Source organism: Macaca nemestrina, chromosome 1 (assembly GCF_043159975.1).
Source record: "Macaca nemestrina isolate mMacNem1 chromosome 1, mMacNem.hap1, whole genome shotgun sequence".
Taxonomy (NCBI): Eukaryota; Metazoa; Chordata; class Mammalia; order Primates; family Cercopithecidae; genus Macaca; species Macaca nemestrina.
Window position 1 is genome coordinate 102705047 of NC_092125.1, and position 23344 is coordinate 102728390.

Here is a 23344-nt window from a genome sequence, read left to right on the forward strand (position 1 = left end):
GCCTGACTCCAGGAAGGGTTATTTCCCTTCACACCTTGCTGGGTATTAAAGAGATCATGCTTGCCCTGCCAGCCCAGGATTCCAGATAGGTTGTGTTACCAGTGGTGTACACATGACTAATGTCCTACCAGACTGGGTTACAGGGTGGGTAGGTTGGTCTCTCATTATCCAAGACTCAGGGCCCCTTTCGACAGAGCCTCCATATACTACAAGGCTGATCCCTCCCTGCCTAGCTCATTGACATGCTTTCCTTACTCCTTCTCCAGGTTAAGTAGCCTGTCTTCTCTGGGAGATTCTGCACCTGAGCGCAAGTCCCCTTCTCACCATCGCCAGCCTTCGGATGCCTCTGAGACAACAGGTACCCTCCTTGGGAATTAACACACTAACACAGCCAGGCATGGTGGCACCTGCCTGTATTCCCAGCTACTCGGGAGACCAGTGGGAGGATCGCTTGAGCCCAAGAGCTCTGGCTGTAGTGTGCTATGTCCAGTCAGGTGTCTGTACTAAGTTCAGCATCAATATGGTGACCTCCCAGGAGCAGGGAACTACCGGGTTGCCCAAGGAGAGGTGAACTGACCCAGGTCAGAAATGGAGCAGGTCAGAATACCCATGCTTACCAGTGGTGGAATCACACCTATGAATAACCACTGTACTCCAGCCCGGGCAACATAGTGATACTCCATCTCTTTTTTTTAAAAAAGCACATGGTCTGGTGTGGTGGCTCATGCCTGTAATCCCAGCACTTTGGGAGGCCAAGGCGAGCAGATCACTTGAGGTCAGGAGTTTGAGACCAGCCTGGCCAACATGGTGAAACTCCATCTCTACTAAAAACACAAAAATTAGCCGGTGTGGTGGTGCATGCTTGTAGTCCCAGCTACTCAGGAGGCTGAGGCAGGAGAATTGCTTGAAACCAGGAGGCAGAGGTTGCAGTGAGTCAAGATCGTGCCACTGCACTCCAGCCTGGGTGACAGAGCAAGACTCTGTCTCAAAAAAAAAAACACATGGATACAGAGATGCACACTCATACAGACAGATCAGTATACTCTAAATGTAAAGCAACTTAGTGTTTATGTTGAGCACATGATGTATACTAGGCATTGTGTTAATGGGTTTTATATAAATTGCCTCCATACATCAACGTAGAAACTAGGTTTTATTATCTTTATTTTGCAAACAGAGAGGTTAGGAAATATGTCCAAGTTTGCAAGCTTATTGGGGACAGAATCAGGACTTGAAACCAGTTCTGTTTTAACTCTAGAACCCATGCTTTAATCATTGCAGGATGCAACCACACATACTCATACACATGTACAATGTCTAGTATACACTCACAGGGATGGAGACATTTGGTAGTCATAACCTCTGTTTCTTTTTGTTTTTTAATTCTGTATATTTTTTAAAGGATACATGACAAGAAGAAAACCCTTTCATTTCGGAAATAAAATAAAATATTTCCGAAATAAAAGGGTTTTCTTCTTGTCATGTATCCTTCCCTGGATTTGGCAAGAGACCACTCCTAAGACACCCTGCATAAGTTACCCAGCTCTATAAAAAGAACCAACAAGCATTGGTATACCACTTGCTGCATTCATTGGATGTCAGTTAACATGTAACTTCTAGGCTCACTTGGGCTTCAACCCTGGGAGGCTCCTTATCGATAATATTAGTCTTCAGGAGGATGGCTAGACCTGGTCCTGCCTCTTCTTTGACCAGTCTCACCCAGACATACCAAAAGGGACAGACATGTATGTGAGAGACAAGCATTTTAGCACCTCAGAGAAGGGTAGTTTCTTATTTGGAATACAAAGTAAGTTACGGGTTTTGCCAACCACCGAGGGAGGCGCGTCATTGCAGTAGTGTTTAGACAGGAATGGTCTAGGGAATTTGGTTAATGTGAAAAGGCTTCTTGAAGGAGAAAGGCACTGAGGCTTCCCTGGGTTGGTCTTGGCATGTGCACACTAACCTTCTAATGACACTGCGTACTCAACCTTTCTCTCCGCCTCCCAGGTCTCGTTCAACGCTGTGTCATTATCCAAAAGGACCAGCATGGCTTCGGCTTCACAGTCAGTGGGGATCGCATTGTTCTGGTGCAGTCTGTGCGGCCTGGTGAGTGCTGCATCCCTCCTGCCCACGGTGGACAGTTCTTGCAAAGCCACCATGTATGTGACAGTGCCACTCTACTTGTGCTTTCCTGTGGGGCATGAATGAATTACTCTAGAACCGGTTCTCCATGGGTGCCTGGGGAAGCCTCTTCAATGCTAAGCCCCCAGGCAGAATTTCTAGAGATTGCACCCCGTGCTTGCTTCCCTGGCTGGGAAGTGAAAAACCAGCAAAATAGCTGTCAGGTCATCATCAGGCAGATGTCTGATTGCCATCGAAGATGTCACAAGATTCTGTGGAAGAATCAAAGACCCCCTTTCTTCATATTTACCTCCACATTACCTGGCTAAGTGCACAGATGGTCACTTTCTACAGTTTTATAACCTGAGACAGGCACAATGGTCCAAATGATTACAGAGCACATTTGCTGATACAATTAACATTAAATAATAAATTACAAACAGATGAATGATATATGTTGGATGTGATGTCAGGGGAAATGGTGTTTGGAAGTTTGAGTAGTTTGTGATTTGAGGCATAGCCATTTTCCTTGTGATCATTTGGGAAGCCCTCTTAAAAGAAACAGGATTTTTAGAAGTAGTTTGAAAGATGGAAATGAAAAGCAGATCAGCAGGATAGGAATTTGGTGGGAAGGAAATGAAGAGTGGGTGGGTATCATAGCCACATCCATCCAGTTACCAGTTGTGTATAGAAGGGGCGTGAACAGTCAAAACTCTAGTGTATGCCAGGTAGTGGAACCATTGTTGGTGGTCCAGGCTGAGGAAGACAATCAGAAAGGCAATGGGTGGCTGGGCGCGGTGGCTCACGCCTGTAATCCCAACAATATGGGAGGCCGAGACGGGTGGGTCACGAGGTCAGGAGATCGAGACCATCCTGGCTAACATGGTGAAACCCCGTGTCTACTAAAAATACAAAAAAATTCACCAGGCGTGGTGGCAGGCGCCTGTAGTCCCAGCTACTCCGGAGGCTGAGGCAGGAGAATGGCGTGAACCTTGGGAGGCAGAGCTTGCAGTGAGCCAAGATCGCGCCACTGCACTCCAGCCTGGGTGACTGAGCGAGACTCCGTCTCAAAAAAAAAAAAAAAGGCAATGGGAGTGGAAGAGTCCTTAAAGGGTAAAGAAGTGTCCCTAAAAGGAGTAAACTTCAGTGCAGTAAGTAGCATTGGGCTGGTGACATGGAACATCCTAGGCTTGGCTTAGACAAGAGCACAAGGAAAGGATTGGGAGCAGGTTTCCTGATAGTGCAGAGCAGGAGGGAAAATAGACTTGCATTGATTTTGGAGGAAGATATGGGATATGTTCACAGGAAAGATGAAAAGAGAATTTCAAATTTATGACCAAAATGAGGTATGTGGATCATATAAGGATATAAATAAGTATGGCTTCTTATGTTTGGGAGTAAACTTATATCAGTGGGAGGTTTGTTTTGCATATCCTGGGCTGAAGCTCTAAAAAGATAGTTTTATTCTTTGCTTCTCTTATTTCTCAGGGTTCCTGGACTAGGGTGAAATAGAGTTAGTGGAACTGCCAGTAACTTGTACTTTTCCTCTGCTGGTCTATCTGGTACAGAAAATATGGGATCCCCTCCAATGAAGTCTAGGTTCAGCTCTCCTTTACCTTCTTCCTTTTCTTAGGCTGAGCAGAGTCAGACCCAGAGAGGAAAGAAGGAAAAGATGGCTTACAAGGAGAATATGAGTTCTAGAGTCTGTGTGTGTGTGAGTGGTGTGTGCATGCATACGTGCGTGTGTGTGTGTGTGTGGTGTGTGCATGCATACGTGCGTGTGTGTGTGTGTGTGTGAGTGGTGTGTGCATGCATACGTGCGTGTGTGTGTGTGTGTGAGTGGTGTGTGCATGCATACGTGCGTGTGTGTGTGTGTGTGTGAGTGGTGTGTGCATGCATACGTGCGTGTGTGTGTGTGTGTGAGTGGTGTGTGCATGCATACGTGCGTGTGTGTGTGTGTGTGTGAGTGGTGTGTGCATGCATACGTGCGTGTGTGTGTGTGTGTGTGTGGTGTGTGCATGCATACGTGCGTGTGTGTGTGTGTGTGAGTGGTGTGTGCATGCATACGTGCGTGTGTGTGTGTGTGTGAGTGGTGTGTGCATGCATACGTGCGTGTGTGTGTGTGTGTGAGTGGTGTGTGCATGCATACGTGCGTGTGTGTGTGTGTGTGAGTGGTGTGTGCATGCATACGTGCGTGTGTGTGTGTGTGTGAGTGGTGTGTGCATGCATACGTGCGTGTGTGTGTGTGTGTGTGTGTGGTGTGTGCATGCATACGTGCGTGTGTGTGTGTGTGTGAGTGGTGTGTGCATGCATACGTGCGTGTGTGTGTGTGTGTTGGGGAGGAGAGTAGAAGAGACTTCATTTGGATTGGCATTGAAGTCACAAGAGTAATAAAGCAGCGGTTATCTTTTCCAGATACATACTAGGTTTTTTAAATTCACTGTTTCTCGAAGTATAATCTGTGTTCTGCCTGTATTAGAATCACCTAAGCCCAAGATGATTGAAATCTTTTTCTTGGGGCTGACCTCGGAAACACTGAATTGCTTTCTGGCAAAAAATTCCCACAGTGATTCTCATGCTTGCTGAAGTCTGAGAACTTCTCAAGTTCCTTTACTCTGAAGAGTTTAGTTTTTTTTTTTAAACACTAAGTTACTAGAAGTCACCTCACGTGTTTCATACATTCAGGCAAGATAGCTCTGTTCTCTTTAATGTTAGTTTCTAAATGAATGTATAAGAGGGAATTTTAAGCTATTTGCAAGTACTCTTCCATAAATAGCACACTTTAGATGAGGGTAGTCTTGAGTCCCAGTATTGAAAAGCCAAATTGGAATGTAGTCATCACTGTATTTTTCTTTTTAAAGTAGAAACATTTAGATGGGCTTTGTGGGAGTTTTGTTTTCATCAGAGGAATGCAACTTACAGATTTAATGATCACATTGGGGCAAATGTACAATATGTAATTTTTATGCTTCTCATTAACTTGTTTTGGCTTTAGTGTTTTTTGTGCTTCCTGGATGTAAATTAAACTAGGAATATAAGTCATTTAAAACTATCTTATGAGGCTGGGCATGGTGACACATGCCTGTAATCCCAGCACTTTGGGAGGCCAAGCCAGGAGGATTGCCTGAGCTCGAGTTCAAGACCAGCCTGGGCAATATGGTGAAACCTTGTCTCTACAAAAAATACAAAAATTAGCCGGGTGTGTTGGCACATGCCTGTAGTCCCAGCTACTTCGGAGGCCAAGGTGGGAGGATCGCTTAGCCTGAGAGGTCAAGGCTGCAGTGAGCCAAAATCACACCGCTGCACTCCAGCCTGGGTGACAGAGTGAAACACTGTCTCAAAACAAACAAACAAAGCATATTGTGGTGAAAACCACTGTAGCCTCCAGTTGAATAACAAGTTGAAAAAGTCAAGAGCATATTCTTTTGAGCACCTCACAGTCAGTCACCATCAGAAGCTCTTAATTTGGTCCATTTTAAAGGGAAAAACTGGGCTGAGTATGGAGGCTCACGCCTATAATCCCAGCACTTTGGGAAGCCCAAGGCAGGAGGATCACTTGAGCCCAGGAGTTCAAGACCAGCCTGGGCAACATAGTGAGACCTCATCTCTACCAAAAAAAAAAAAATTTTTTTTTTTAATTAGTCAGGCCTGGTGGCACACACCTGTAGTCCCATAGCTACTTGGAAGGTTGAGTTGGGAGGATCACTTGAGCCCAGAAGATCCAGTCTGTAGTGAGCTGAGATCATGCCTCTGCACCCCAGCTTGGGCTACAGGGCAAGACTCTGTCTACAAAATAAAGGAGCAGAGAAACTGTAAATGGCTTAAAACAGTTTTTTTTTTAAGAAATAAAACAGTTATCTTTAATGATGTGAACACCCAGAATATCTTTATGAACCTCTCAGGACTTAGGAAACTCTTGTTTTATTCCTTTTCTCTGTATTTCTCTTAATTATTATTTTAACAATTATGTTTCATACAGTAAACTCATTTCCCCCCCTGGATAATAAAAAGTAACTCTGATTTGACCTTGGAACATATCCAGACACATTTGAGTGAAGCACACGTGCTCTTTCCAGAGCCTGGCCCTGCCTCGCTCCTGCCTTGGCCTGGCTATTAGAAGTCTGGCATCTTGGTGAAAGGAAGAGCAGGAGATGGGACCTTATATAGTTCACTCTAGCTTTAGAGTATTTGTGTCACTGGAGTAGAATAGGAAGTACACCCAGAATTTGAGATACTTGACACAGATAAATAAGAGGAAATTTCAGAGGAGAGGTGATCTGACAGGGACCTTGGTGTAGCTTCAGTGGAAGAGGTTGTTGGGCTGTGCTGACCAGGCCTTCTCCTTACAGGAGGTGCAGCCATGAAGGCCGGTGTGAAAGAGGGCGACCGGATCATCAAAGTGAGTGACCCCAACACGCACTCCCACTCCCAGCAGTGGAAATAGATGTGCAGGGCACTCCTGGCCTTGGCCCATCCTGCACACTTTCATCTTAATACCAACTGCCAGGCAGCCACTGAGTGAGGAGTGGTGCCATGCGAGGGAGCATAGTGGTATAGCATAAGAGAGAGTAAGGAGGAGGATAGCTGTGTTCCATATTTTAGGCCCTTCTTGACTCTAAAGCAACCAAACTTCTACACCAAGTTTTATTATTCTCATTTCACAAATTACCAAAATAAGATTAAGAGGGAGGGTTAGTAACTAGTGAAGGATCCAAGACTTCGATTCTCAGGTTGATATTCTTTCCTCCATATAATGCCAACCTGGGGTCCTTGCTCATTCTGAACTACTATAACCTGCCCTGGTCGTTCAGACCTTTCTTCGACAGAATGGTGTTCAAGACCAGCCTGGGCAACATAGTGGGACGCATTAAGGAAATCCTAGATGCAGAGACTTCTTAGTCCTCTGTAAGGAGGAAGCACATTGGGTGAGTGGACATTCACATGTGTGTGAGGCAAGTGGTTAGAAAAGTGTATACCAAAAATAAGTGAATGAATGAACAAATTAAGGAATGAAGAGGTTTTATTCTTGAAAACTCATAGGCTAGCTGGAGACCAAATTCATAGTGTGATTTGAGTAAACAAGTGACCAGAGGTGGCTAAAGAGCATTGGAAAATGGCTTCCTAAAAACGTGGCATTTTGAACTTACAGAAGGATCCCCTAGCTGTTCATCACCATTAATCAATACTGTTTGTCCCTCCAACAGGTCAACGGCACCATGGTGACCAATAGCTCACACCTGGAAGTGGTAAAGCTGATCAAATGTGAGTTGGAGAGAGGTGACAACTAAAGTAGGGGAGCAGATGGTCCAAGAGGGAGGAAACAGGGAGGAAAGGGCAGGCCTTTGTAGAGGTTTCCTTTGTAGAGGCAGGAGGTTTCCTTTGTAGATGTGTGAGGCAGCTGAAGTCACATCTTTAATCTTAACATGGAGTGATCCACTTAAATGGCCACAATTCCCTGTTATTTCAGGTGGAGACAGTACTAGGCTCTCATGAGACATCTTCATTTTTACCCACATTCATCTTTGCCACTCCCATTTAGACCATACTCCTACTGAGACCAGGTCTCCCTCAAATACCTTTCAATTGCCTCTGCCACTGATGGGCATTCTTACTCATTTGTTTTCTATTTGGCAGGGAAAAGCAACAATAATCTGTTTATAGCCAGGAAGGCCCAACAATTGAGTCTGCACAAATATTCAAATAGAAACAACAAATGTTGAAGAGAGAATTGAAGAATGTGGGGAGTTTGGGGAGAGCAGAGGGCTAGAATCTGAGTGCCTGGTCTGTGCCATGTGGGCAGTATGCTCGGAGCATGACACTGGCTACTTACTTTAGTGAGATAGAGAGGGAAACGGGGCTGCTGAGGCGGCCTGTGGGGCGTGTTCCCAGATATTTATGAGTGGAATTCTAGTTGAGGTCTCTGCATGAAGGAAGGGCAGGAAGCAATACTTGGGTCAATGCAAGGCATGAAGGCAGGGATTAGAGAATGGGTGGGGCATTAAAAGTGAGGAGAACTTAATCTACAGAATTATGAGTTTAATGACAGGACAAGGGAGAACAGCCCTCTCCTGTGTAGCTGGACTGTCTCTCCAGAACAGCACTCCTGGAGCAAATCTCTCTCTGTTTCCCTCTAGCTGGCGCCTATGTCGCACTCACCCTCCTGGGCTCTTCACCTTCATCCGTGGGCATCTCTGGGCTCCAGCAGGACCCATTCCCAGCAGGAGCTCCCCGAATCACGCCAGTGATCCCCCAACCACCACCTCCTCCACCTCTGCCACCTCCACAACGCATCACGGGACCCAAACCTCTACAGGTAATAGTCCTTCTGGCTTTCTTTGCTCACCCTAATGTCCTGTTGAAAAGCTCCGCATTGGGGAGGAAAGCAGGTTAAATCCAATGGGGCTGTGGTACACAGAGACAAGCCAAAAGACACATGGAAGACCATTGAAAGAGTTGAACAAAAATGAGGGCTGCACAATAACAGTTGTTCCATGCCTTAGTGTCCTCCTTCCATGCAAATGCATATGAGGTTTTATCACACAGTAACACTGTTTGTTTCCTAAATGTGTAGAAGGCTCTAAGGATGCCGTCCAAAAGTGCTCCTCATCGGAGAGAGAGTGTACACTTCAGGCAGGGACAGAATGCATCTGTTCAAGACCGTTGCCAGTCAGTGTTAACCAGGGTTTGGTATAAAGTTAAGGGGTAGGGGAAAGGCTTTCTAGAGAAAAAAGCCTGCTTCGAGGTGCAAAATATAGAGCCCCCTCAGTAAAGGGAGGGATCAGAAAAGGACAAAAACAAGTAGAGGCCAGGTGCAGTGGCTCACGCCTGTAATCCCAGCACTTTGCGGGACTGAGGAGGGAGGATCACTTGAGCTCAGGAATTCGAGACCAGCCTGGGCAACATGGCAAAGCCCTGTCTCTACCAAAAATACAAAAAATTAGCCAGACATGGTGGCATGCATGTGTGGTCCCAGGTACTCAGGAGGCTGAGGTAGGAGGGTTGTTTGAGCCCAGGAGGCAGAGGTTGCAGTAAGCCGTGATTGTGCCAATGCACTGCAGCCTGGGTGACAGAGTGAGACCCCATCTCAAAGAAAAAACAAACAAACAAGTAGAAAGAGAACTCTAGAAGCAAGAAACACCTATGTGAAGAGTTAAAGGGGGACAAAATGCAGACAAGTATAGGGAACAGGATTTTTCAGTTGGATTGAAGACTGAACTCAAAAGTCCTGGGAGACTTTAGGGAGCAACTTGATACCAAAGGTGATTACAGCCAAGGTTTCTAGAAATTGAGGCATAAACTCGAAATAAGATTTTGTGTTTACTGCATTCCATCAAGGTACTGAATAAAGCATACTTATGATCCAGGCTGTACTCTCATAGCTTTCCTTGCCCAAGAATCAGCAGATAGAAGAGAGTTAAGCTATTGAGTTAGTCCCTAACTCTTATGTTGCCATGTTTTCCATCTCTAGGATCCTGAAGTTCAAAAACATGCCACCCAGATCCTCAGGAATATGCTGAGGCAGGAAGAAAAAGAATTACAGGTAAGGTCACTGCCAGGGGTAGACTGGCCATTGCCTGAGTGAAATGATACTTTATCAGAGCAGTCTGCCAATGTACACAACTTAATTTACAGGCAATATCCTATCACAGTAAAACCTCAAAAAATAAAACTTCCAGACCACTAAAGAATTGTCATTGGCCAGTAGAATTTGTTAAAGCAGAATTTCACCAATAAAATGAGTAGGATACTCCATGTGTAATAGATTAAGATAGTGAATATGTAGACAAAAAAAACGTCAGTGGAGTTTATCTGGGACATTTCCAAGGAAGGGAAGGAAAAGAAGGAAGAAAGGGCTGGGTAGGTGAGTGCTGGACCAGACTGAAAGAGGTGGGGAGCACTTGGGTGAAGGATGAAGAGAGTTTTTGGGCCTAGGAAGTGATGTGCACGGAGAACAGTAAGAAGATGAATTTGCTCGAGTGGAATAACCAGATTCCTATTATAGTTATCCATGTAAGTGCCACCATATATAAAACATTGTTTTAGTTTCTAGGCTATATAGAAATAAAAAAGATTAGATGGTTCTTGCCCTCAACATGTTTAAAATCCAATGGAGGAAATTCAGATTACAGTAGGAGGGAGAGTGGGAGGAACAAAGAGCTTACAATAAGAGAACAAAGAAGAGAAAAAATAATTAATAATGGGAAACATTGGGAAGGGCTTCACATAGAGGATAGTATTTCAGCTGGGCCTTGAAGATTGATACTTTAGTAGGCAAAAGAGATGAGGGAGGGAATGCTAGTGAAAAGACAGCATAGGTCAAAGGCACAAAGATATGAAAATACATGTATTTATTTCACAAGCACTGAGTCCTTGCTATATGCTAGGTACTGTGTGTGTGTTGGAGCAGTAGATGGGGGTAATGTTAGGGGTGGGTGTTGGAATGGTTACAAAGATAAACAAGAGGTGAACCTCTCCTTTAATGAGTTAGTGATTTCGTAGGATATGGATGAATGAATGAAGATATAATATATTATGGTAAGTGCTTATATTTATATATTGGCAAATGTCAGAGTAATCAAGACAGTATGGTACTGGTTCAAGGATAGACCTGTAGATCAATGGAATAGAATTCAGATTCCAGAAATTAACCCATACATCTATGGTCAATTAATTTTCAACAAAGGTACCAAGACAATTCAATGGAGAAAGAATAGTCTTTTCAACAAATGGTGCTGGGACAACTGGATACCTACATACAGATAATGAATTTGGACCCCTACCTCACACAGTAAACAAAATTTAACTCAAAGTGGACAAAGACTTAAATGTAAGAGCCAAGACTATTTTTAAAAACTGTAAAACTCTTAGAAAAAATTTTAGGTAGTAGTAAATCTTCATGACCTTGGATTGGGCAGTGGTTTCTTAGATATGACACCAAAAGCATAACCCCCCCAAAAAAAAAGATGGATTTCATCAAAATGTAAAACTTGTGTGTGTTAAAGCATTCTATCAAGAAAATAAAGACAACCCATAGAAGAAATGGGGAAAAATACTTACAATTCGTGTGTCTGATAAGGGTCTAATACCAGAATATATAAAGGACTCTTAAAAGCTCAACAATAAAAAGACAACCCAATTTAAAAACTTGCAAAGGATTTGAATAGACAGTCTCTAAAGAAGACAGACATACAAATGGCCAATAAGCATGGGAAGATGCCCAACATTGTTATTCACAGGGAGATGCTAATCAAAATGACAATGACCTACCACTTCTCACCTATTAGAATAACCAAAATAATGGAAAATAACAAGCGTTGTGAGATGTAGAGAAATCTAAACAATACTTGTTTATGTTTTGTCTGCATATTCACTATCCTAATCTATTCTGCCACTGATGGTGGGAGTGTAAAATAGTGCAAGCACTCTGGAAAACAGTTTGACAGTTCTTCAAAACGTGAAACACAGTGATACTATATGACCCAGCAATTCCACTCCCAGGTGTATATCCAAGAGAATTGAGAACATAGGTTCACACAAAAACTTGTACATGAACATTCATACCAGCATTATTAATAATAGCCAGAAAGTAGAAACAACCCAAATGTTCATCCGCTAATGAATAGATGAGCAAAATATAGTCTGTTCATACAATGGGATTTTACTCAGCCATAAAAAAGAAAGAAGTACTGATAAATGCTACAACATGGAAGAACCCTGAAAACAGTATGCCAAGTGAAAGAGGTCAGACACAAAAATCTACAGGTCGTATTATTCCACTTACATGGAGTGTCCAGAATATGCAGATTCATGGACAGAAAGCAGATCAGTGGTTGCCAGAGGGTGAAGGAAGGGGAAATTGGGTGACTGCTTACAGGTACCAGCTTTCTTTTTGGAGTTATGGAAATATTCTGGAATTAGATAGTGGGGGTGGCTGCACAACTCCGTGAATATACTAGAGACCACTAAGTTGTACACTTTAAAATGGTGACGTTTATGTCATGTGAATTATAGCTCAATAACAAAAAAAATTTTTAATGCTCTTGAAGCCCAAAACAAAGCATAATTATTTATGCAGTAATCAGAAGGCTTCATGAGGTGGTGCTTGAGTTGGTTTCAGTATCCTGTTAATAGAATATTGAAAATGGCAGTGGGACCAGGAGTGGTGGCTCATGTCTGTAATCTCAGCACTTTGGGAAGCCAAAGTGGGAAGATTACTTGAGCCTATGAGTTCAACGCCAGCCCAGGCAACACAGTCAGACCATGTCTCTAAAAAAATTTTAAAGATTAGCCAGGCATAGTGGTGCATGCCTGCAGTCCTAGCTACTTAGGAGGCTGAGGTAGGAGGACCACTTAAGCCCAGGAGTTCGAGGCTGCAAACCTATAATTGCACCACTGCACTCCAGCCTGAGTGACAGAGCAAGACCCTGTCTCAAAAAAGAAAAAAAACGCAGTGAGTGTTGTGACTGGAAGGTGTTACTGGCCTTGAATACCATGAGGAGCTTGGAATTTGTTTTGAAGTCTATGGGAATGAATCAAAGAATTTTGAGTGGGGGACTGATCACATTTTCAAACCAGTGTTCTTTGGAGAAGTGTGTTAAATGTAAGGAAACCATCTAGGAGGCTATTGCAGTAGATAAGCAATAATGACAGATTTAACAAGAACGATAGGAGTACGAACAAAAAGGAGAGGATAGCAATGGGAGACTTGTCAGAGGGCCAATCAGCAGAACTCATCCACTGGTGAAGGAGAAGAAGGAATAAAAGATGGCTCCAAGTTTGTGTGTCTGGGTAGATCAGGTGATACCAGTGACAGAGTGAGACAGAGGAGAGGAGCAGAGTTGAGGGGAAGGAAATGAAGATCAGCTTTGGGTATACTAGTAAGGTGCCCATGAGACATTCAGATAAAAACCAACCACCAGGCATATGGAGATAACAGGGCTGAACTTAGGAGAAAAGCCTGGGTTGAAATAGAGATTTGGATATCCTCAGTATGAAGGTGGTAGTTGAAACTGGGGACTGGATGACTGAAAGAGATCACCCAGAGTACCAGTCAGAGAGGAGAGAGCTGAGGATGGACTTTTGGGACATATGTGCTTCTACAGCACACGGTACCAACCTCTAATATCACACCACTTGCTATTACATTTGATTTTTGGAAGAGTAGCCTGTGCAGTAATGGGAGGAAACTAGATTGTATATGTTGATGAGCGACTAGAAGCAAAGAAGTGCAGGGCCCTAGCTGTAGACTAATGTTTTGAAACTTTTGGCTGTGGGCCGGGCATGGTGGCTCACACCTGTAATCCCAGCACTTGGGGAGGCCAAAGCAGAGGAACTTTTAGGCCAAGAGTTCAAGACCCCTGGGCAACATAGCAAACCCCTGTGTCTATTTAAATAAATAAATAAAATAAAATCAGAAAACCACAGGCTCATATCCCTTTACAAAAAAAGAAAAAAAAAATTGGCTGTGAAAAGAGGGGGAAACAAATGGGGCAGTGGCTTGAAGAATCATCAGAAATAATTGAAAAAGTTTTGTTGTGGTGGTTTGTTTTTGTTTTAAATCAGGAAACTTGAACATTTTGTAGGACGGAGAGAAGGAGCCATTGGTAAAAAGGAGACTTTGAAGATATGTAAACAGTGCCCAAGAAGAGCCCAAAGCAGTCAGAGGGATTAACTTTTTAAAAGATTTAGACTTAGTTTCTCTTCTGAGCCAGGAAGAAAAGATGGCTGAAGATGTTTTGAAATGGACTACAGTTGAGAAGTTTTTTACCAGATGGTATTGTCTGCCAAGGCTAGGGAAGGGTTGGAGTTGGATGGGCATGGAGAAGATGAAATATTAAATATGGGGAATTTGTAAGATGGTTGTCAGGTAGCAGTGAAGCCCCAGATGAGCCTAGGTAATATGTGAACCCAATGTCTTTATTTAACCAAGCTTTATGGAGCATCTCCTTTTGTAATGAAATGTTAATAGCTGCCATGTATTCAGGTGTCTGACTGCGCTAAACATTCTGCTAAGCCCTTCATATACATAATCTCACTCCACTATTACACCCGTCCCATGAGGCGGGTATTGTCATCTCCATTTTATCGATGAGGATGTATTCAAGCTTGCCCAAGTCTATACAGCTAGTAAGTGGAGGTGCCAGAATTCAAAGCCAGGTGTCCCTAACTGTGAAGCCCTCCACCCCTGTGCTGTCCCCTGCTGTGTGCCCTGAGGAGTGCTAGGAAAGTGGCTAGGATGGTACCTGCTCTCCAGGAGCTTCCTGAGGGTGGGACTGGCAGAGGCATTGGCTGTTCTAGTCGACACTGCTTCCTCTCATTTCTTGTGGTTCTCATTGTGTGTAAGTTCCCTCCTCAGCACTTTTTTATGTTCTGGTCTGGACAGTCACTTTAATATTTCATACTTGAGTGGTAGCTGAAGGCAGCCTCATTTGGGATGTGGGACTTAAGGCAGACTTTGAAGAATGGCTCAGATTAGGACAGGCCTTTGTGTTTGTCCTCTTTCTGTGATTGTCTCCTGTGTTCTTTTTCTCATCACGTACATCTTTTTCTGATCCTAAATGATGTTGAAATAGCGTGCATCTACTTGAAGGCAGAGACTTCTTCTCTATCCTCTTTGTTTTGGGATAACTGCCTATTCTCTCCACTGGTGAGTCATCCATTCTCTACTAACCACCCCTCTGCCTTTTCCCCTCCCCCTTCTCCTCCTCACCCATCCCCAGCGTATCTGTGAGGTCTATAGCCGGAACCCCGCCAGCCTACTGGAAGAGCAGATCGAAGGTGCCCGGCGGCGAGTCACTCAGTTACAGCTGAAGATCCAGCAGGAGACTGGTGGCTCAGTGGTGAGTGATGTAGGCACAGCTCTAGTAAGGGCACATGCAGTGGAACTGGGGGTAGAGTGAGAGAAAAAGCAAGGACAGAAGGCTTCTTGGGTTATGCCAGGACCTCGAGGCTGAACTAGTAAGTGTTCAGTATTTTACAAAGAAACCAAGGTCAGCACCAGAGAGGCTGAACACTGTAGTGACACTTGGGATACCACAAAAAGAAAAAGTCTATTTCTTGCCCTCCAACAACATGGGCAATGGAAAGAAAGAAATATGAAATAAACAGACTGTCAGTGTTAGTCTCTGAATTATCCTTCCCTTCTAAGTAGTTCCTCATAGTGGATGTGTGTATATTTCTATACTGGTTTTACCTGGTATTTCATCTGGTATCCTTTCCCACCACCTATCATCAAGTAATGAGTCTTCTCAAAGAAATACAAGTACTTTTTAAAGTCAGCCTACATAAAAGACCCCCAGTCGGTTGAGATGGATCTGTATCAGCAGATAACCACATTTTATGAAAAACTCCAGAGAGTAGATGGTTCTTTATCCATTCTCTTCAGGGACTTGGCTATTAGTGTCTTACTGCTCTCCATCAGGCCTTAATTCTTAGGGTAAATAAGAAGTAACTCTCCAGAAACTTTAAGGTCTCCAACAATAACATTTGCCAAAGCCAATAGGAATTATTTAAAGATGATCTACTTTTGCTTTTAGGATATCCAGATCAAAATAGTTTGGGAAACACAGGCAAATACATTTAAACTGCTTCATTTTCTGAAGGACTTCTCATATTACACGGTTGATAGGTAGGAGCTCAGGTTGGGGACTTAGACCATCTGGATTCAAATCCAGCATCACTTCTTATCAGCTTAAAGACTCTTGGGCAAGTTAATTAATCCATAGGAGCCTTAGCTTCCTCATTTATAAAATGGAGATAACAGTGTTTTCAGAGTTAAAGCATACCTTTGACACAGGGGCTGTACATGTTTGCTGCCGCCACTGCACTGTTGGTTGTGCTATGAGGTGATGAGTCTGAGAAACTAAGCTTGGAATCTGAAGGTCTGAGCTCCAACCCTGGCCTTAGGGTTGACCTGCTGTGTATCTTGGGCAAGTTACTTAAGATCTCTGAGCTTCTGTTGCCTCATTTATAACATGAGAGTAATGTGCCTAAGCTAGAGCCATTGAAAGATTAAATGTGACTTAGTAAAGTACTTTGTAAACAGCAAAGCACTATCAATATTGCTTCCTTCACATCCCACTAGCTCAGTCAGTCTCAGGCCAATGCCTGTCCATCCTCCTCAAAGACCTCCAAAGGTAAACCTTTTGTATCTTCCCTCGGTCACCTGCTTGAGTTTTTTTTTTAAATATACTTCTTGATGGTTAAGAAGCTCTTTCTTGTATCCAAATAAGGCAATAGATGCTTTGAGGTCCAGGGTGATTAGATAAAGCTGGCTTTTAGAATTTCACTAATGGTAAAGCTCCCTTTCCACCATTAGGGGTCATTGTCATCCTCAAACTGTACAAATGAAGCAATATCTCTTCTAGCTGGGCATTTTTGAGGCAATGAAGCAGAAGAGGCCACTAATTGTAAGCAAATAAGGCACTGATTGGTGGAAGGAAACCGTAGGGGGAGAGGCTCACAGAATTTGCCCACCCTGTGGGCCTTTCTGTTTCAGGACATACTTCCACTATATGGTGACACCAGCCAGAGACCATCAGAAGGTAAGTCCCCCATTACCCCCTTTTTCTCTGGCATATCTCTAGTCCACGTTTCTTATCTATTTACCCTCCCCATGGGGCAGATTCCAGGAAAGAAAATATATAGTGCCTGCCCTCTGAGAAACAGAATAATGGGAGAAAGCAATACAAATACACAGGGAAGCTGGATACAACTTAGGCAGTAGAAATGAGTGTATAGCCAGTAGCCGGGATAGATGAGGGCCAATAAAATACCAGAATGAGTATGGTTCAGACAGCAGCTTGCCTGACAGCTCCTGGCACTAAGGAATTCGGCAAATATTTGTTGTAAGAAGAAATGGGTGGTGACCAGAAGAGGGTTGGGAAGGAGTTGAGGGGCAGAACTAGTTGTGAGAGAGAGCTATGGAGTCTTATTTCAGGAGGTGACATGGCCTGTGCCCAGGTGCAGAGACAGGTGAAAGCTAGATGTGATGAGAGCAGAGGAGAGGTATACTGTTTAGTGTCCAAGTCTAGGGGTAATGGGATGAGAGAGCTGAAGGGAAACTGGTGAAAGAAAAGGTGGCAGCTTCCCCTTCCTGTCCTGTGCACAGTTGCCCAGAATAAAGGCTCTCTTTCCCCCAGGCCACAGCTCCTTCTGTATTATAGAAACTATTTTCTTCTCAGGCCGGCTCTCTCTGGATTCCCAAGAGGGGGACAGTGGCTTGGACTCTGGGACAGAACGCTTTCCTTCCCTCAGTGAGGTGAGTCCCAGCAGGGCAAGGCCCGTTCAGAACTTGCATTTGGGGTCCCTTCCCTTGCCCCAAGGCTCTGCTGCCTACCGGCCGCCCTGAGGACTCTGTGTGCCTCTTCCATCCATCTAGTTCCAAGGATATAATCACTGTGCTCTGGGTTCCAAAGCAGAAATTTCACATGCATCCAACATGCAAGACTATCAAATCTGGCTTTCATTTCATCATAGTCAACTCTGTTATATAAAGAGTAGGGTGGAGAGGATGGCCATGGCATGAACTGTGGCAAGCCTTTGAGAGTGAGGGAGCAGAGACAAAATAAGCTAAAACAATGACTTGACCAAAACACATTTCCACCTGTCCAGGAATAACATCATCTTAGATTAATACAGTGAACCCAACCTACTCAGAAGTGGTAATCTGTTTTTTGCTGTGGATCTTTTTCTTCTCAAATAGCTTGTCTTTTCTGGAATGACAAAAAGAATTTCAGGTTTTGACCCCGAAGGTTATCTCTTCCAGGTGTTCTCAGTTTGCATATGTAAACTGTAAACTGCAATCTAAAAGTAAGAATGAGTGGAAGAAGTAGTAATGAAGTTAGCAAAATATTTGCTTAGCCAGAGTAATTAAATATGTGAATATGTGATTGAAAACATGTTAAAAACCTAATTTTAGATAACAATTGGAATTTTATTTTCTTACTGCCCTGTCCATGGGAAAATGATGAAATATATGTGAAAGGATCAGTATGTGGGAAAGTCACCAAGAAAGTGGAGTGGGACGGGGATCCTAAAGAATCTACAGTTGACGTTATCTGGAAGGCCAGGGAGTTAGTGATGAGGAGTGTGTGCTGTGGGTTGAGGCTGCCTGGGTTAAGTCCAGGATACACTTCATGACTAGCTCTCTGACTTAGCAAGTCTCATAACCTCTTGGAGTCTCAGTTTCTTCATGTGAAAATGGGACGAATAATAGTATCTACCCCAAAGGGCTACTGTGAGAATCGAATGAGATAATATGTAATGAAGGGCTTAGTATAATGCCAGGCACAGAGTAAATACTGCACTTCTCTCAGCTGATGTTTAAGTATGGTTATCACCACCAACACCAAAGAGCTGAGCCTTGAGGGTCTTCCTGCTCACAGAATTCTTCGTTTCTCTAGTCATTGATGAATCGGAACTCAATACTGTCAGACCCTGGGCTAGACAGTCCTCGAACCTCCCCTGTGATCATGGCCAGGGTGGCCCAGCACCACAGGCGGCAGGGCTCGGATGCAGCAGTCCCCTCAACTGGTGACCAGGTGAGTGATCCGGAGTCACCCTGCAGTTTTCCTTTTCTCAGAAGTGAGATTTGGAGGCCTGGGTGTTACCAATACATGGTCTTGGATCATCAGACTAAACCCCTGCTTCAGCAACCCAAACTTTGAGACAGTCACTTACATAGAGAGCAAACAGTAAAGAAAGAGAACATGGCATAAATAGAGATATAAAAGTAAGGCTGGCTCCATTTCTATGTGGAGAGTAGGTGAATGCATCTGTAAAGAGTAACAGCTAAGGAGTGGATAGCCGGTCTTTCTGTCTGTACAGAATAGGAAATAGGTTTAGGCAGTGTTTCTCCAGGATGCTAATTTTCAGTTTCCCCGTTCCTTAGCAAAATCCTTTTCTCAAACAAAATCTTATTATTTGGAACCCTAACATAGAAAAGAAAAAAAAAAAACAAAGCTCAGCTCCCCTAGGACCTTTACCGATCAACCTCCTCCTGCCCTCAAGGGCACTTCCATGGAGCCCTAAGGTTCTGCAAAACCTGATTTGAAAGGCCCTGATCTCAAGGATAGAGCTAGATCCAGGAGAGACTTCAGGAAGATGGGTTTTGACTTAATGCAAACAGCTTGCAAAGAAGCTGGGCTGTCTGGCAATGGAATGGACTTGAGAGCCAGAGAATTGCCTGTTGTTTTTCAGACACTGTTAACCGTGTCTAACAACGTTAGACATCTAAATATTTAATGTTCTACCTGTATAATGTTACTTAATATTTTTCTTTAAGCCAACTCAGTTCTTTAAACTTAAATTAATCTTAAGGAAATCTGTCATTACCTTAAATGAAAACCAGCATCACACACTATAAATGCAGAGTAAATGTAACCCTAAATGTAAGTTTAGAACCAAGTTTGTTAAATTCTACGTAGAAAGATATAGAACAGTGTAGAAGAAAGCTGCCATTTATATTAAAAAGAGGAAAAGGAGCCTCTTTCTTAAGACATCTCTGGATGAATGTTGAAGAAACTGATGGTTATTGCCTCTGAGGAGGGGAATTAGGTGGCTTGAGGATGAAGTGGATGGAAGACTTTTTATTATCTTTACCCCTTTGTGTCCTTTTAATTGTAAACTACATGATGTAACTTACTCAAAATGTAGAGACAAAATTTAAAACAACCTGAAAAATAAACTCTAGCTCAGTTCTATTGCTTGCCAAAGGCTTTAATTAAGCTTGAGGCCAATTCTGCCTTGGTTAAAGGTATTAAAGCTATGCAGGCACCAGGCTGAAATTTTTCCTGGGTGAATCAAAAGGATGGAATGAAAACTGAAAAGAAACTAACTTTCTTAAACAATCTGAGCCAGTATTATTTAATGCCATGTCCAGATACCACCTAAAATCATTTTGACCCTCAACAGAAATCATCTCACTTAAAATCATTTTGAGTTCCACTTCCCACACTGGAAAGCACTGGTGTCAGGAGTTATACAGGTGGTATTTTCAAACTGTGGGTTGTCATCTTTTGGTGAGTCATGATATCAATATTGAAGGTCATGAGCAGCATCTGTTTTAATGAGGTAGAATCTAATAGCATGAAAAGAAAATATCAGAATTCATCATATGTAATAAGAGTATAACTTTGAAACTTCTGTTTTCATTACATATGTGTGTGCTGAGTTGCAGTGAAAACATATTTATTAGAAGTCATGGTCAGCAGAAAGTTTGAAAGCTACTTTCTGGAGTTCTTTTGACTCTGGGAGCCTATTAATTACTGAGTCCAGGAGGAAGTCTTCAGAACATGGGGTCTCTAAAGTAATTTGGATAAAGGGGGAGAAATGGTACAATGAAGAAAACAGAGCAAATGATAACCCTGCTCGCTGAGCTCTCTTTGGTGGCGTTGTGGTTTTAGTAAACTTGTCCTCTCACCTTGGAGTTCAGAGTTCCAAGCAGCATCTTGTTTCTCTTAGAGCATTTATCGCTCTGCTGTTATTTCCCTATGTGGCTTACCTCACCTTTATTTGCTTTATCTCTGTAGGTAACCTGGCACATAGTAGCCACCTCATAATGTGTAGTGAATGAATGAGTGAATAGGAGTAATCAAAATTGTCTTCTGAGTGGCATCGTAGGGGAGGACTTATCCAGAGCTCCTAAGTTTCTTGAAGCTGAAGTTTCACAGTGTGATCTGTAGAAAAGAGGATCGTGGCCTAAGTGAACATAGTTTTTATAAATCTAGAGTTATGCAGGCATCAAAGGAAAATTCTAATCAAGAGCTACTGTGCAAAAGAAGAATACATGTGAGCAGGCCTCTCTGAACTTATTCTGGTTGGGCTGCCGAATTCACAAAAAATAGGATTTTAAAAAGACAACAACATATGATACTCTAATTTTACCCATTGTATGAAGTTTGGTTATTCTTACAATGCGGAGGGGAAAGAGATCTGATGGGTATTGAAATGCCTAATGTACCAGCTGCTGTGCCAGATCTTTACAAAAAATTTCATGTAATTCTCACAATCAGGAAAAAAGTTGGCCATTGGAATCTTCCTGTGGTCTAAGGGAATGTTCAAGGGCTAACCTTGTCACTGGCAGGGTATCAGAACTAGAATTGAGTTCTCCTGGGCCCCAACACAGAGCTCTTTCCTATCCTAACCACTCTTTTATTGCCCTCTCTATAACCCTGTCTTTGTAGAACTGAAGGACCAAGTTCAGGTTGCTAAGGGGGTCAGGCATCTATCCTGTTCTAGGAAAGGCTTTCCTTCAGGTGGCTCATAGAAGCAGGTGTGGGGTCAGTGGTCTTGGAGCCCTTGTTTTCCTCTTTGAAATTGTTTCATCTTCTCGAAACTAAGTTGCTATTTTCAAGTGTTAAGAGCAAATAGAGTATAATTCCAGTTTCCTAATCATAATAAATGTTAGTAACAGCATAGGAAGAAAACCTATACTTTCTATAAAACTGTCAGCAGCAGGGAAATGGATGCATAAGGAACTCTCACTTTCTGTTACGTTGTTCTATAGTGTTTGATCTTTTTAATAATAAGCATATTCTATATGCTTATTAGATCTAATAATAATAAGCATATTCTTTTTGTAATCAGAAAGAATATGTATTTGTAAAGACTTTTTAAAAAAAAAATCCTCCCCATAAACAAGAAAAAACCTAGTGCTTTTCAGGTTTCACCAGAGAGCTCAGTAGAGCCAGAAGTGCTCACCCACCACCTCCTGGGGCTCTCAGACCCCAAGAGGTTCAGAGACTAGGGTATTTAGGAGAGGAGGATACTCAGGATGTGTTTGGGAAATACAAATACAGCACATCAGGCCTGATTCTGCAGCTGTGAGCACGCCAGTCAGTCTGTCAGGGCCTCACTTTTTTCAATTATAAATGAGTGTTAGACTTTAGTTTCTGAGATACCTTTTGGGCCGCTCATGTTCTGTGACTCAGTCATTCTGGGCATAGAGGCCATAAATATCCAGGAAAACAAAAAAGGGGTGAGGATCATCAGAGAGGAACTGTCAGGAAAAGCCCCTTAAGAAAGTGGGTTAGGAGAGTATCATAGGCCTGGGTTAAAGTAGGCACATGTAAGCTGAGTGGGTTCCAGAAGCAGAGACCTTGTTGGGGAATCACTGGAAATGAAGGAGGTCTAATTGAGTGAGAAATAGAGTTAGCAGAAAAGCTTTGAAAGCTCAAGAAACCTTTAGGAGAAAAACTTGTGCAATGAAGCATCTGAGAAGTTTATGCAATATGAAGTCTCTCTCATCATACCTAATCCATGGCATGTCCATTAGGATTAGGTTTTTATTTAAATTAGTATAAGGGGGAAAGAAAGAAAAGCCAGACTAAGAAATGTGGATTTTAGGCAGGTAATGGGGATCTACCACAGATTCTTGAGAGGGCAAGCAAAATAATGCAAATGGTGTTAGAGAAAGATCAGCCGCATCTCCATTTGTTCAGAGAGGCAGAGATCTACTAGTAGGCTCTCCCATAATTATTTAGCCACCAGTACTTACTAGGCACAGAATAACTGTTCAGTAGCACTGTGGTAGACCCTGGGTTTGGAGGATGTGTGTTTGGGGTAGGGGTGGCTGTTTAGTCTGTTAAGGAAAACAAAGCCCCCAACCCAGCAGTCCAGCAGGAACTATAGGCTCTTATTTTGTTGACTGACAGTCCCACCCCAGACCTTTGCAAACAGGAAGAGAGCATTTTCTCCTACTTCCCATCTTCATATGTCATGTGACCAGGCTGCTCTGAATCTGCCCTGCCCCACCCAGAAGCAGTTGACTTCCTGCAAGTGGAGAAATCATTTCATCTGTGCTCTGATTTGGGGGCGGGAGTGAGATGCCAACGTTCACCAGACCCGGGTGGCTTTGTGAGTGCTGTGCTGCAACTAAACAAACTTCACTGAGGTGGCTGAATCCTCTGTCCTCTATAACCTCTCATCTCTACAACTTGACTCTCTCCCCCAGGGTGTAGATCAAAGCCCAAAGCCTTTAATTATTGGCCCAGAGGAAGACTATGACCCAGGTTATTTCAACAACGAGGTAACGGTTTCCTAGTTTTCTCCTTTCATCATTTTTTTGTCATAAAAGCTGCTCTTGACTAGAAGCAGTTTGACTAGCATCAGCTGTGAAGGGAACTTGGGGCGGGGAGTCTCCTTTATGAACCCAGGACGGGGAATCATATGAGAGCTAAGCTGGAACCTGCTGTGCTGCTGTGCCCGGCCTCCCACCATGCTC

General features: G+C 43.2%; 1 protein-coding gene across 17 annotated transcripts in view; it reads left to right on the forward strand.

Moving 5' to 3' along the window:
• The window catches only part of LOC105498081 (Rho guanine nucleotide exchange factor 11), a 111376-nt gene that overhangs the window by 59998 nt on the left and 28034 nt on the right, over positions 1 to 23344 (forward strand). For 10 of the 17 annotated variants that reach the window (XM_071083236.1, XM_071083237.1, XM_011769916.2 and 7 more), the window contains 11 exons: positions 267 to 358; positions 2008 to 2106; positions 6471 to 6520; positions 7326 to 7383; positions 8256 to 8434; positions 9590 to 9661; positions 14841 to 14960; positions 16619 to 16664; positions 17304 to 17380; positions 18525 to 18662; positions 23075 to 23149. In XM_071083236.1, the coding sequence (XP_070939337.1) occupies positions 267 to 358; positions 2008 to 2106; positions 6471 to 6520; positions 7326 to 7383; positions 8256 to 8434; positions 9590 to 9661; positions 14841 to 14960; positions 16619 to 16664; positions 17304 to 17380; positions 18525 to 18662; positions 23075 to 23149 (1006 nt within the window). The remainder of the gene's footprint in view (positions 1 to 266; positions 359 to 2007; positions 2107 to 6470; positions 6521 to 7325; positions 7384 to 8255; positions 8435 to 9589; positions 9662 to 14840; positions 14961 to 16618; positions 16665 to 17303; positions 17381 to 18524; positions 18663 to 23074; positions 23150 to 23344) is intronic. The other 7 variants (XM_011769920.2, XM_011769918.2, XM_071083257.1 and 4 more) reach the window with 2 other exon arrangements.